General features: G+C 43.0%; 2 protein-coding genes across 2 annotated transcripts; one reads left to right on the top strand and one right to left on the bottom strand.

Moving 5' to 3' along the window:
* Positions 1-616: 616 nt before the first annotated feature.
* On the top strand, positions 617-4,780 carry LOC136431294 (uncharacterized). The gene is made up of 2 exons (XM_066422624.1): positions 617-700; positions 1,061-4,780. The coding sequence occupies exons 1-2, from the start codon at positions 631-633 to the stop codon at positions 3,952-3,954; spliced, it is 2,964 nt and encodes a 987-aa protein (XP_066278721.1). The 5' UTR covers positions 617-630; the 3' UTR covers positions 3,955-4,780.
* Positions 3,965-14,218, bottom strand: LOC136431295 (gamma-butyrobetaine dioxygenase-like). Its single transcript, XM_066422625.1, has 8 exons — positions 13,987-14,218; positions 13,319-13,412; positions 11,353-11,480; positions 9,880-10,082; positions 7,960-8,065; positions 7,334-7,533; positions 6,437-6,603; positions 3,965-5,659 (listed from the first exon to the last, which is right to left on the bottom strand). Exons 1-8 carry the CDS (start codon positions 14,089-14,091, stop codon positions 5,499-5,501), a joined length of 1,164 nt encoding a protein of 387 aa, XP_066278722.1. The 5' UTR covers positions 14,092-14,218; the 3' UTR covers positions 3,965-5,498.
* Positions 14,219-15,261: the final 1,043 nt, after the last annotated feature.

The raw sequence follows: 15,261 nt of genomic DNA on the forward strand, positions 1-15,261 counted from the left end.
AAAGCTGGAAATGGCACCTTGTTTGTATCTCCGTCCACTTCACTGCCAGCAGCTCTAAACGTCAGCAGTCAGAGGAGCGAGGAAGGGTACGTATCACTCTGCATCCGTCTCTTTACCTATTCACTTTCTAGTGTGACGTGTTACATACATCTCCTAGATCCTTCACAGCTATGTGTTGATACCAATGTGTTTGTTTTTAACAGAAGGAATGCCGGAGAGGGCAGCCCCAAACTTACAAACAATGACAAATCACAGGGAGACACTGGCAGGTTTGTGAGTTTGTGACCATATAAATGTAAAGAGAAGACTATAGACGCCGATATGTGTCACTGCAATTTTTTATTTGCAACTTTTCCATCAGGTGTAAACTACTTAATGCTTGGTTTTACAATGTAGTTACAAACAACAATCAGCCTCACAAAGGTACTGTCAATGTAAAATATTATAAATCGTTTGTGATTGGTATTTTCATTACAGTAACGTTGCATACAACTAATTTACCAGTCCAAAACACGCATGTCGTACCTTTTATACATTTAACCGTCCTCCATTGCCATAGTATGACTCGATCTCTCCCCATTGCTCTCACACAGTTTGTACAAGCATCATCTACAAGAGGGCTGCAGGGCCATGCAGGCAAGGGACCTGGACAGAGCTGAACAAAACTTTGCAGCTGCACTCAAGTTTGTCCATGTGAAAGGTTTGTGTTCAAAACTAGTGTCGAAAATAGAAATGCTAGGGATTTGAAATGTCACTTTTCGGACAATACTTTGTGAAAATTAGACTAGGAATGTATTGTCTTTGTCCCTGACCAAAGCAGACTACTACTTTACACCCCCTTCGATAGATGATTATCACCACCACTGTAACTGTGGTTACGGTTCTGATCAAAACTGCAACATAGCATTTGGGAAAAGGTGTGATTTCGTACCACCGGTCAAAGTTTAAAAAAGAGATAGTTTAGGCTTCTCCATACTGATGCACAAAAGGACAAAGCATTAATTCAATGAAATTAGAAAGGGCAGAGCAACTCATAGTCTGTAACTCTTCTATCGTGCAGAGTCAAACGTAGATCAACATCGGAAAGAAGCAGAGCCCCTTCACAGGTTAAGCAGTGTCTACCTGAAGAGAGGAATGCAGTCGAAAGACGGGGGAGACTTCACCAAAGCTGCAGCACTCAGTCATGCAGCACTTGTAAGATCACGGGGAGAATCTCAAGCGTCCATCAGACAAACAATCCTGGAGATAACTCAATCATGCGTTAGTCAAGTGTTGGGCTCGGCACAAACTGTAGACGTCATCTGTGACGCAGAAAAGCACAAAATGCTGTTGAGAGAACATCGAGGCTATGTAGAAGAAGAGATAAAAACGATTGACAAAGAGGCAGATCCGTATAGCCTTGATGAAGAAGACCCAAAAGTACGACAATTTGAGAAGAAGAGAGTAGAAGCAGTGAAGGCATTGTGTCAAGCTATCGTCCATCAGAGGAGAATGTTTATTACTAGTCTTGTAGATGAATGCATGCAGGTAATGGGTCCCCCTCCCTGCAAGTACGCCATGATAGGTTTGGGTTCACAAGCCACAGGTCTACTAACCCCATACTCTGACCTGGAATTTGCCATTTTGATAGAGAATCAAAGAGATGTTAAGTATTTCCGGCATCTCACTCATTATCTTCATCTGAAAGTGATCAATATGGGCGAAACCATTCTTCCGGCTATGGGGATTAAGTCTCTGAACGATTTCTTCTCAGATGACCCACTGGACAACTGGTTCTATGACTCTGTAACACCGCGTGGACTCGCGTTCGATGGAGCCATGCCGAATGCCTGCAAGACCCCACTGGGCAGGGGTACAGATAGCCCTACAGTAACGAGAGAACTTATCCAAACACCAAGCAATATGACCAATGTCTTGAAAGACGACCTCACGTTTCATCTTAAGAAAGGCTACCATCTTGCAAGTGTGTTAGGGAATGTGTGTTTAATCACGGGAGAGCAAGATTTGGTCGATGAGTACACCGCTTTGTGGACGCGACAACTTCAAGAGAATAGTAGGATAAAGTCTTTGTTATTGGCAATATCTGTACTTAGTGAAAATGCACAAATGTTTCAAGTTCAACCTCTCACAGCCAGTATGCTGAATGTCAAGAAAGAAATCTATAGGTTTGCGAGCATTGCAGTGTCTTGTTGGGCGCTGCTTAAAGGCATTCAACCAACCACAATCTGGGAGACCATTCAAAAGCTGAACAAGAACGGAGTCGTTAACAATGAAAACACACATCACTTGATGGTGTTGGTCAGCATCTCAGCAGAATTGAGGCTGCGGACATACATGGACAACCGTGGTCAAGTAGAAAACATGTCAGCTTTATCGTCAATGTCGAAGGACACTGACGTTACGGAGAATCTACAAAAAGTGTTCTATTTCTCAAATGCCAAACAGCTCATGCGATATTACTACACAGCAAGACCATTAAAGCACTTTATGTCACAGTTTGTCGACAGCCAACTACCGAAGGAGCCACCAATTCTACTTGACAATTCTTTAGCACTACAAGCAGAGGTGTACAGGAGCCTGTGCAATTACCAGAAATCAAGAGAATGCTGTGAACAGGCGCTGCATAATGAATTTTCCAAGTATGGTAACATCGCGCATCCTAACATAGCCAATGCCCTTAACAACTTAGGAGGCGACTGGAGCGAGCTTGGTGATGACAAAAAGGCCATCGGATATCTTGAGCAGGCACTACACATGAGACGGAGTATCTATGGTGAAGCACATTATGACATTGCCGCGTCACTAAACAACTTGGGTAACACCTGGAGGAGCCTCGGTGATCACAGAAAGGCCGCCAGCTATTATGAACAGTCACTACAGATGAGGTGGCGTATCTATGGTGAGGACACTCCACATCCTGACATTGCCGTGTCACTGAACAGCTTGGGGAATTCATGGAAGGACCTTGGAGACCATAGAAAGGCCACCAGCTACTTCGAACAGTCCTTGAAGATGAACCTGGCTATCTATGGCGAGAATACTGCACACCCTGACATTGCTGCGCCACTTCACAACTTGGGTAACCTCTGGAGAAGTCTTGGAGAATACAGGAAAGCCATTAGTTACTACGAACAGTCGCTTAAGATGGAGCGACGTATTTACGGTGCCAGCACTGTGCACCCTGACATAGCTCAGACATTACACAACTTGGGTAACGTCTGGGGCGACCTTGGTGATCACAGAAAGTCATGCCGTCATTACGAACAGTCGCTACGGATGATGCTGAGCGCCTATGGTGAGAACACTGCACATCCTGACATTGCCAAGCCCCTTAGCAGCTTGGGCCATTCCTGGAGAGCACTTGGTGATCACAAGAAGGCCTTCAACTATTATGACCAGGCACTAGAAATGATGTGGAGAATCTATGGCAAGAGTAACGTGCATCCTGACATTGCACATTATCTTGGCAACTTGGGCATCGTCTGGGGCGACCTTGGTAATCACAGAAAGGCCATCGAATATCACAAACAAGCATTACAGATGTGTAGGTGTATCTATGGTGAGGGCACGGCACACCCTGACATTGCTCGTTCACTTGACAACCTTGGTAGCGCATGGAGTGACCTTCATGAATACGCAAAGGCTGTGAGATTTTTTGAACAGTCGCTAGAGATGATGCAAATCATCAATGCACATCCGAATCCTATAACTGCCACCACACTTCACAACTTAGGTAAAGCCTGGGGGTGCCTCGGAGATCACCGTAAGGCCGTAGATTATCACGAACAGTCACTTGAGATGATGCGAAGTATTTATGGTGAGAGCACTGCGCATCCGGACATTTTAACGTTACTTGCGAGCTTGAGTATGGCGTGGTGGAAACTTGGCGAGTACAGAAAGGCCGTCAGCTATTTTGATCAGGTAACACAGATGAATCAGACTCTACAAGAATGAGAATACGTCCTGGCATTGTCACGACCTCTAAGGACTTTGTTGACACCAAAATATATTTTGTAATCATGGAAAGGAGGGGCGTCCATTGTCGATTGATAACGGTTTGATACAATTGATACTTCATATGAAACGCCGGACTAGTCCCGTATACTAAGCGAACATTCCATATCTCTGTCTTGTGTGAGTACGGGTAGAACATTTGTCGTACTACATCCATACCATAAAGTGACTCGTTCTAGGTGTACGTTGAATACACACGTAAAGTCAATCACTGTCTGTATATACACTGTGACAGGAAAGTCGATTGTCCAACTGATCTGCGAGATCTGAATTACATTTTCGGCAATAATACACCCAGTGTTCTCTCGATTATCGCGCAATTCTTAGAGATCAGCTTAATGTATTGATCGAATATCCTAACGTTAACTATGGAGAATGATAGTATATATCTCTATGAATGATCTATGAACGATTGTCCGAAGTTTGCCGATGTTCCCTTGCAAATGTGTGATGAACAAGGACATGTGTTCCTCTGCTCCAAGAAGTAAGAAGCACTGATCATGATGATGAACTTTGTACATTATCTTTCTTCTTAAAGATTATTGACAAGAACGTCTCAGCATTAAAATGACCCATTCCTTTCAATGTAATCTTCATGAACAAGATACGTAGTACGTAAGTCTTGTGATTTGTAAAGCCTTTATATGTGCTTCGTAACTACTTGTATTGTTTATTGCACTAGTATTGCTCTGTCACCAGGGCCCTTTGTAATAGTCTCTGGCTGTATGCATCTATACATTCAACACAATAAAGCAAATTAAAGTTATCGACAATTTGTAAGTTTTTACACGGTTTGCGAAATGTTACTTTTAATCTTGTATAAACGGTAAGACTGTCAAAAAACAAAACTCAGAGTCACGAACGGCCCAATTCCGGACATCATAGAGATCATAGATCTAGAGTCGCGTAATTCCCACAGGAAGATTAAAGAGGCAGTCCACATCCAGTTGGAATGTGCTGGGATGAACCGTACCGGAGGTTGGGAGCTGCCCAAGTCCTACTTACCCCTACTCCGCAAGGAGGCGGGGGAGGCAGGACGATCTTCACAAGTCTCGGCCTAGTCTCGTGTTCTCGCGAGACTAGGTCACTCCGTGATCAAGTGTACAGACTAGACGTCGACAATTTGGAGGTTAGTATTTACTACCTTTATCAAGTCACTGCTTGAAGAATATTCGTCTAACTGTCAATTTCAATTTGTGAAGACTATGTCAAGTATGATTGTAAAGGAAGTTTGGATTTTTAAAATAGTTTCAATATTGATAAAGTAATGGATTTTTTTAAAGCCCGGTCACACGTTCGCAATTTGAATATATTCTTGGAACAGACGTGCACGTGTCGTATAAAATGTATCTGTCTTCGTATGGAAGGCTGGCTATGATCATGTCGGCAGTTGATTTCGTCATAGCCTGCTTGATAACTCGATGACGTACGACAAAATCGTACGACGACCTGTGAGCGCAGCGTTTGAGAAAAGTAGTGTCTCGTCACTCCTCCTGGATGCCCAGCTCGGCCTGGAGCACGCGCATGCGTGAGTAGGTCTCGTCCCAGTCCACGTACCCGACCTGCAGGTGCCGCTCGCCCCCCGCCATGCTGAACGCCGTGCGGTCATGCACGATCCGGAGGTTGTCGAACGCCAACATGTCACCTGGAAAAAATGGGTCAAAATTCATTGGCAATAGCAGTAGGTGCTAAAGAAGTTGCTTTTTTTGTTTCATCATAACTAAGCTATGGTCACGTACAGGATCCGGTGGTTACATCCTCCTCAAAGCAGGGCCGCTGTCGCTCGGTTCGTTACCTCGCGTAGGGGCCCTGCTATTCCAAGCCGGTATTCTGGCTTCTGGCGACGTCACCACTAAAACAGCTTTCAGCCAATCAGAGCACGCTGGGACGCAAAGGACGCTGGGAGGCTATCAACCAATCAGGTTACGGCTTACATCGTTACTTTGGGTTCAGAACAAATTAACCGCCGTTTGTGCCAAATAAGGATAGCTCATTAATTATCCATTAGCAACTGTCAGTAATGTCGCCAGAAGCCAGAATTCCGGCTTGGAATAGCAGGGCCCCTACGCGAGGTAACGAACCGAGCGATAGCGGCCCTGCTTTGAGGAGGATGGGTGGTTATCGAACGCTAGCAGGTTTCCTGGAAAACATAGGCCAAAAGATGATTAAAGAAAACTATAATAGTCCTTGCCAATGGTAGTATTTTCTAAAGAAGTTCTCACATGTTTCATCATAACTATAATAAAGCTTATCAGGCCGTGCTCAAGGACCCTGAGCATGATCTGGAGGTTGTCATACGCCAGCATGTCGCCTGAAAAACATGGTTAAAAAATCTTTTAAAGATTGAAATTGAAGATGAAAGTAACTTAGCTTCCTTGCCAACAACATGGCCTACATCGAAGGTGACAACGTCATAGCGCACCTTCTTTCATCTTGTAGCGGATGCAGTTCTTGGGGTGGCTCAGGATGGTATCGAATGCCCTCATGGCCCGGTAGAACGGCTTGACCTGGTCCACCGGCACGTCCAGCACGGAGTCACGGGAGTGCTTCCCGCACACCACCTTCTGAACCTCGCCCTTGTCGCTTACGCTGAAGAGAGAAAAAACGCGTAGTTAAGTTGCCGATTGATCGCAGGAGACGTCAAGACTTGAATACACCCTCTAGTACCACATGTTAAGTGTATATGCGTCTATATATCTCCTCCGTCGATCAATATCGACTATGCATGACAAAACCCTAATTCACATCAGCCTTACAGCATAGGCGTCTACTGAGAGGAAATGCACATACAGGCACAATGCTATTGGTCCCCATACCATTTAAATGTATGTCCCATTTCTATGGATAACAGAGTGTAAGACTCAAACAGTAAGAGGTGTCCCTGATCAGCTAAAAATGAAACAAGGGCACCAGCAGATCTCCAGACAATGGAAAATTATAATGATCCTCTTGATTTCAAACAAAAAGCCCTCCCAATAAGGTGTGCTCCATAATATAATATTCTTCCCTGTCAGTATCTGTGTGCAAATCAACTCTGCGTCATGATCTTATACATGGAGAACATCTTTATCAATGAACAATTATTAATTGATAATTTATCAAGACTGGTCCAGACTCATACTGGCATTTTTCCTACCACGGTACGTGACTTGTAGTAGCGTAGCAACGGTCTCCCCCAGCTTTAGAGACCTGGCCCAGTACATGTTGAAAATCACGAATCAGTGCTCCCCCAGAAAATAAACGCCGGTGCTCCTGCGAAGGAGCCTAAGATGCATATTCTTGCCTTGAAAAAGAGGAAGAACGGTAGCTGTTTTCTCACCTGATGATGTGGTGACGTTCCTTCATGTGGTGCTTGGGTAGGGCCTTCCCTATCCTGTGGAAGTTGACCTTGACCGTCGTGAGGAGTTTGAAGGCATCCGGGTTCTCCTGCTTCAGCTGGTAGGCGGCGTTGAAAGCGTCCACGAGCTCACTAGCGCCCCCTTCCGACTCTGTCTGCTTGATGCAGTGCATCATCTGTACCTGTATTTTGAGTGACAATGATGAAAACTTTCGGTGACTTTAATGCAATATGTTTTGCATAGTATAAAACAAAAGAAAAAACACAAAGTGTGCAAATGTGTGCCTTTGTTTGTTTGTGTGTGTTTGTGTGACTGTGACTGTGCTTATCTGTGTGTGTGCGTTTGTGTATGCGTGTGTGTGCATGTGTAGGCGCGCGCGCGCGTGTGTGTGTGTGCGTGCTTGCACTAGCGCGTGTGTATATGTGTGTGTGTTTATGTCTGTTGATGTGTGTGTGTATGTGTTTCTTTGTTCTTGTGTGTGCATGTGTGTTCGTGCGTACTTGTGTGTGTAATTTTGTGTTTCTTATGTGTGTGTGTGCGTGCGTGTGTATGTATATAACAGTTTGTACATATGGTGTCATGGTGTATTATAAACAAACACACTCACCCCCGGCAGGTAGTTGTAGTACGCCAGGTCCGTGTGCAGACCGAGTGGAGCGGTGCTCAGGAGAAAGTTACCGTGGATGGGCTTCACTTTCAACATCTGCTCCGCCCTGTGGTGGGGAAGGAAAGACAACTCACAACGTGAATGACACAAAATCGATCTACTTAGTTAATGTAAACCAACGGTGAGGTAAATAACAATCATTATTATTCTAAGGGTAGGAAAACACAAAATGCACAAACTTTTTCCGACTTCATTTCTTCATAGTTGAAAACTAATTACCTTCGCCGAGAAGGTTATGCAGAGGGTAGCGTTTGTTTGTCTGTTTGTCTGTCTGTTTGTTTGTTTGTAGTGGCACAGAATAACTCAAGAACGCCTTGACGGATTGTCTTGGTATTTGGTATGTTGGTAGGTTTTGATGAGACCTAAAAACGATTAGATTTTGGGCCCCCTAGCGGCTTCTTACGGTACTGCAGCGGAACTTCCTGGTTTGATATCTCGTGTTTTGGACATGCTATGGAAGTTATTTTTGAGTGGTAGATAGATCTTTAAACAGAGAGTAAGTGGTGTGGGTTTGGGCCCCCTAGCGGCTTTTTTGGAACTGCAGGAGCAGGTTTTGCGTCTGACTCTGAAAGGGAATAACTCAAGAAGGGCTTGATGGATGGTAATGATTTTTGGTAGGTAGATAGCTTGAGTGATGATGTACATGATTAGACACATCTTATGCAAATCAGTATCTAATTTGCATAATTAATGAGGAAAGTTTATACATCCGCCAAATTCCATGATAGGACTCTGAAACATGTGACAGATGTAACTGAGGAAGAGAGAAATATTAATTGATATGAACTATGCAAATGAAGACCTCATTTGCATAATTAATGAGGAAATACTATAACAAGATGGGCTTGATGGATGGTCATTATTTTTGGTATGTAGATAGCTTGTGTGATGCTTAGTATGATTGGACAATAATTATGAAAATCAGATTCTAATTTGCATAATTAATGAGGCAACTTTAAAAATCCACTTTGTTCCATGATATGACTATTCAAATTGTAACTGAGGAAGAGAGAAATGTTTATAGATAGAAAATATGCTAATGTGGGCTAATTTGCATACTTAATGAGTAACTTCTCTAATTCCACACTGGCAAATGACGGCAATTTCATGGATTCAATCCTTTTTTTTGGCATCGGGACGTTATGTGAATGTAAAAATCGTTGAATCAAATTATGCTAATAAGGGCCTCATTTGCATAATTAATGAAAATATCAGCATAACCTTCTTTGTTGAGCTCATAATTTGTTAAGCTCATACTTTGGACATGTTATATTTTAAGACAATCAACTGGTATGATTTACAATTGATGAGAAACACTCCTAATACATCAGTCATAAAGGTTAAAATCATTTGGCGAAGGTATGAGGTCGTGGAACTCTAGTTGTTTATTCACTCTGTCATCTTTACCCAGGGTAGCCCTGCTAAGTGATTAAAACTGCTTTACAAAGGGGCCCTGCGTTACATAAAATAATGTACGTACATGTATTAGTAATAATACAAACACAAAATATAAAATACAAAAATAGTAATAATGATCATAATGAAAACAATGAAGGTAATGATAACAATAGTAAATAAATGATGACAATCATAATACAAATCATAATACAAATCATAATACAAATCAAATCATAATTCAATCCGTTCCTTGTCGTCATTGAGGGGTCAGAGGTCAGACCAGGTGTTACATTTGTTTTTAAAGACAGACATGGATGTAGAAGTCTTTATAGATTGGACAATGGTCACCGCTGATGGTGTTTTTGGGGTGCCTGGAAAATATGTATTGAATCGGAATCGATGAAAGAAATTAAAGGAAAATGTTGAGAGAGAAAAAGAAGAAAGATAGAGTGTGACGCCCACCCTAAAAAGGTCATTTTGGGAAACGCCACCCGATTGGCCAGCTCCTGAAACTTCCCGACCTGACGTGGCACGTTCTGCACCAGAACGAGGCCGATGGTGTCCAGTAGGAACAGGAAGTCGTACAAGGCTCGGTCGTCTGTCAAAAGCGCGGGAAAATCAGCAGTGGGCAGGTTTGTGAAGAGTTCAGCCCCCCACAGCTGCTTCTGAAACAATAAAGAAGAGAAGAAAAAAATATAGATTTTGTTTGCCCATATTGAGCACAGGTGGTGTCCCTGTGGTGTAGTGGTCTGCGCTTCTGTTACTTACCACATCTGGTTCTGATTACTTGAAACCAGAAGGCCCGAGTTCAACTCCCGGGTAGGACACCTCTGGACAAGAGGCGCATCGAGTCATACCAAAGACTTTATGAAAATGGTAAAACTTATGAAACAGTATGGAAGTTAAACACACTCCACTGCCAGTGGACTAGCCTCCAGCTGCAGTGATTTCACCACAGTGTGGCCCAGGGCTATGAAACTGAGATGGGCACCGCCCTATACATCTTATGGTGTGGGAGGATTTTAACCTTTTAACCTAATATTGAGCACAAAGTGTAAATCTTGAGATGTTCGCGGTGAGTTTCCTTTACGCGGTTTTCTCCACCTCGAGTTCAAGACACCACGAATATGCGTTTTCAATGTTTTTCTGCTGTGCTACAGAATTATTTCAACCGTGAACTTGAAACATAGCGAAAGTCCTTTTTTTTTCTCTTCTGGCACGAAATGACGTCCCTGCGAAAATGAATTGATTTACAGTATATTTACTTCAGCTTCCACAGCTCAGCTTCTATGTAAGAAACATTACACAGTTTAATTTTTTTCAGTGCAAACTCACATAGCATAGAGAATTCGATTTAAAAACAGTGTTGCATTGTTGGAATACACCGACCATACACCAGGCAAAATCAAGAGAGATGTGTGTGCACATGTTAGTGCACCAACAGCTTGTGAAGAGATTATCTTTTTCTTTTCTTTCTTGGGCCAGTGTGTTTTCCAAAGTGCAAGTCTATCGTCGCTTTATTTGACTCGCTAATCTAAGCATATAACGTCGTTAGGATGACAAAACTAGCATATAAAACAAAGGGTGGGGTGTCCATGTGGTGTAGTGGTCTGCGCCTTCTGCCTCTCACCACATCTGGTTCAAATTAATTGGACCAGAAGGACGGGGGTTCAAGCCCCAGGTAGGACACCTCTGGACAAGAGGCGCATTGAGTCATACCAAAGACTTTATAAAAATGGTACATACTTCTGAAGCAATATGGAAGTTAAACACACTTCACTGATTGCACCACAGTGTGGCCCAGGGCTATTAAACGGAGATGGGCACCGCCCTATACATCAATAATGGTGTGGGAGGATTTTAACTAAACTAACTAAAACAAAGGGCAATGCGACAAAACGACGACGACACAGCGAGAAATAGTTGTTCCTTTACCTTTCTCCTCCATCGCTGCTCCCTGTCCGCCCTGGCCCGTGGACTGAAGCATCGGTCCCGCAGCCACTGCCAGTCGTACTGGCTCCGGTGTCCGTCGGGCCACGTCACGTACAGACTGCTCCCTCTATCTGAAAGGACACTCAGTGGTAACATGTTGGAACAATGTTAGATATCATGACCACCCCATTAGAGTCCATTCCAAGTCACCAAAAGGGTTGATATTGTCATCATTTAAAACTGTTTTTAATTCTTTGTAATTATTTGCCCAGGAAATTTCATAGTTTGGAAATAATGTGAAAGTCATTTCAACTTTATAATCATTTGCCCGGCTGTGTAAAACTTTGGAAATCTTTATAATGTGGAATATGGTATTTATAATAGTTTCTAAATAGTGGTTACAGCATCCCACCATTTTCTACCATTTTTTGTAACATTTTGTAAATGGGTCAGTGGGCTGTGAAGAAAGCAATTCACACATCTTTGCGAATTATGCTTGGGCGCCATGCATAGATGGCTTGACACAAAGGACCTAACAGTGTCCAGCAGTGACGTCTAAAAATATACAAATGCAGACAATAGGGCTGGATTAGCACCTACTTTTATGGGCCAATTACCCTAATCCACTATTTAGAAAGTTTTGTAAATATTTCTCTATATTTCGAAATTAAGAGAAATCACATACTATTTGCAAATTATTCTAAATAAAGATGTTCTTGTCCCTTTAAAAATGTTTCTAAAACATCCAATTGGACTCAAATAAATTCAAATTTTCATATTCAATTTTTTGGAAAATTAAGAATTATTGTGACTTAGATATTCTTTTATTCAAATTATTTCAAACTAATTACAAATATCATTTAAAATCCCTTGTGGTGATTTGGAATGGACTCTATATAATCTAGTCTTCGCCCAGCCGTGGTGACTCTGGGAGGGCGGATTTGCTTGTATATTATGGAATGAAGACCTCAGTTATTGTACATTTTTGCCACACTGGCTAGGTACAGGTCACAACATAACAAAACCTGTTGAACAGATACAGCTAACAGATACAAATGAAACTAACCATCATTAGATAGATTCAACTTTTCCTCGCTTGTCAGTTATAGTAGATATAAAAGAACATGTTTGTTTCTCGATGGAAGGTTTGTCTACTTGCATTAGGGATATTAATTTTTCTACAGTATTTAAATAGAGAAATAGGTATTGTACAAGCCTATACAGTTCATTACTATGTTTTTATACAACCTACATTTTGTTACAAAATGGAATTCGTCCTCTATTCAGAATTACAACATTTACATAATCTGGAGGCCGTGCGGGTATGTCTTCCGGTTTACATGTGTATATGAAAAGAGTCGCCACGGCTAGTACTCACCGGCTCGCGTTCCATTCGTGGGATCACGAATATGCAAATTAGATCACGCCTAATTTGCATACTTGTGATCCCACGAATGGAACGGCGACCTACTCACCAGGCTACCCAACCCACCATTAGTTGACACTCGCAGCGTCACAGACGTGCACACGTGAAAGATACATAAACTTTCACTCACAGATTTTAATATGGCACGAACTTTGCTTAGTCCCTCCCTTACTCGCCAGGGGGCGCAAGCGGGCATTAGCCCAGGCCAGCGCCCTTTTCTTCAATCAGTTGTGTGTGGTTTCTATTCCATATTGTGCGCGCAGCTGATGTGGCTTTATGATATTTCTTCAGTTACTCGAACAAAACGAGCCTTACCAAAACTGACAGAAATCACGTGCACGTATCTGCTTGGAGACTACGAAAGTCTACGTGACTAAGTTCCATATGCACAAAATAGAGTCCGGCTATTTTGCCCACCATACTCTGTCACCGACAGGTACTTTGACATTCTTCAATGATGAAAGTCAATCGCCAAAGGCTGTATCTTGTTCAACGTGGTCTGTTGATAAACAATAAGGCGAGCCTACTTCAGTGGGAACTCACCTTGTACGCCTGCGCGGACGGGAGCGACGTCCAGGTCTAGCTCTGACGTCAGAACCAAACGTTTGTTTAGGTCAGCCTGGAAACACTCCGCGCACTGTCGGGACAGAACAGCATAGAAGAAGAACACTTCTTAGAAAATGTCTGTTCCTTCCTAAGAAGAGCCCATCACTAATAGTATTTTCTTAATTGTCTACTTAATTTATGGCGTCGTGTTGGCCTAACGGTTAGGGCGTTTGGGGCCCTGTCATGCCACCGATGTAGTGCCCTTCGGAAAGGCACACATGACTTTCCTCACTCCACCCAGGTGTAAAAATGGGTACCTGGTTTAGGGGAGTAAAAGATGGTGGAAGGAGAGGTTTCGGCTCCGCCTTCCAATACTGTGCCCTAGATACTGTGGATAACAACCCACTGCCCCTACGGCCTCAAAAATGATACGGGACTAATTTTACCTACTCAAATATACATTGTTTTGTACACAAGAATGTCCAGAGTTAACCCTCTTTACAACAGCTTCGATATGTTGACATATCCACAACTTTACCTCAAATTAACTATAGAGGGTTCGTGTTTTTCACCCGTAGGGTTCCGCCTGCTACAAAATTAAGATTCCCAATGCCTTGACAAGAGTATATGAATGTATGGAACCTACCACTCTCTTTTAGACTCACCTGACAGTTGTCCCTAAGCCAGATGTACGGGAACCTATCCACCCCTCCCGCGGACCATTCCACTTCCACCGCCTCCGAAGAACTGTCCAAGGTGGCTCTCTCCATCTTAGCCGGCTAGTCAGTCCGTAAAGAGCTGAAATATAACAAAAGTTTCAGTCGAACCTCGCTAGTATTACCTAGCACTGGAACATGGCCGACCCAAGTTCTAAAGTAGCGCGTAGGTAACCGCAGATCGGACTTTGACCGACCGTGGCATGCGAGGGTGGGTCGACGCACCCTTATTTTATTATGTAAACTATAGATAATGTATTATGCCACAGTTACGTGAGGTCACCACGCTAATAATGACTCCGCCCATTCCGCTAGACGGCGATCGCGCTGCGCTCTCGCCGCGCTCTCGCCGCGCTCTCGCCGCGCTCTCGCCGCGCTCTCGCCGCGCTCTCGCTGCGACCTAGATAGAATTTTCTAATCCTTGATCATCGATTTCATAATTGGCATATCATGCAAAATGTAAAAATATTGCTAAAAAGACGACAGTGTACAAAGATCCGTTTTTTTTATGCAGGGAAATCTTTATTGAAATTGCATGAAAATGTATAAATTTGTTGAGCGCTCCGTTGAATTTGAGGTCGCAGAGAGGTAACATATAACATATTACAATGTTGAGCTAGTGTAAGTCAGGACGTTAAGACATCGTCCACTGTTCCTTGTACTTATCGAAAAGAGCTAGTGGAGTTTCCCCGGTACAATGAACCCGACTATTGTGAATACTAAAATAGCTTATGTCAGCTTTGTCACGACTAGTTGAAAAATAGTTCTTCATTGAGTTAAACTGGTCAGAGATCACTTTCCACTTCCCATTACAATGACAGAACCCCCCCCCCCCGACACACTCACACACAATAGCTGAAAAAGAGAATACAATCAAAACCTTCAAGTAAACTTCAAACCACAATTGATGTACCTTAACGACCATGCGTCATCTGGGTGATTTTTAAAGCACCATTACTTGTTGAGTTATGCTGTATATTCACACACACTGGTACAGCGGAAATTGACAGGGAAAATGTAACTCGGTCACTGGTGGGGAAACGCCACCTAGCTGGATGCTACAGTACGACAGGCCGGCGCAGGTGATACAGGCAGATGATGAGATCAGCACCAAGGACATCACCCATCTTTGTCTTTTATGATTTTTTTTCGGGCTCGAGAGCAGGTATCGTTGTTTGCTTTGTAAATTTCAGTAATAGTATGAGTTTTAGAGCCACAATGGAA

The sequence above is a fragment of the Branchiostoma lanceolatum genome, chromosome 3, assembly GCF_035083965.1.
Source record: "Branchiostoma lanceolatum isolate klBraLanc5 chromosome 3, klBraLanc5.hap2, whole genome shotgun sequence".
In the NCBI taxonomy this organism is placed as follows: domain Eukaryota; kingdom Metazoa; phylum Chordata; class Leptocardii; order Amphioxiformes; family Branchiostomatidae; genus Branchiostoma; species Branchiostoma lanceolatum.

What these genes read in the sequence shown, in the direction of transcription:
- LOC136431294 (XM_066422624.1), top strand. Translation starts at nt 631, where the DNA reads ATGCAGGCAAGGGACCTGGACAGAGCTGAACAAAACTTTGCAGCTGCA. An exon ending in CAAGTTTGTCCATGTGAAAG is followed by an intron (nt 701 to 1,060) that starts GTTTGTGTTCAA and finishes TCTATCGTGCAG; the next exon opens with AGTCAAACGTAGATCAACAT.
- LOC136431295 (XM_066422625.1), bottom strand. Translation starts at nt 14,091, where the DNA reads ATGGAGAGAGCCACCTTGGACAGTTCTTCGGAGGCGGTGGAAGTGGAA. An exon ending in GGCTTAGGGACAACTGTCAG is followed by an intron (nt 13,413 to 13,986) that starts GTGAGTCTAAAA and finishes CTGTCCCGACAG; the next exon opens with TGCGCGGAGTGTTTCCAGGC. An exon ending in GAACGTCACCACATCATCAG is followed by an intron (nt 6,604 to 7,333) that starts GTGAGAAAACAG and finishes TTCTCTCTTCAG; the next exon opens with CGTAAGCGACAAGGGCGAGG.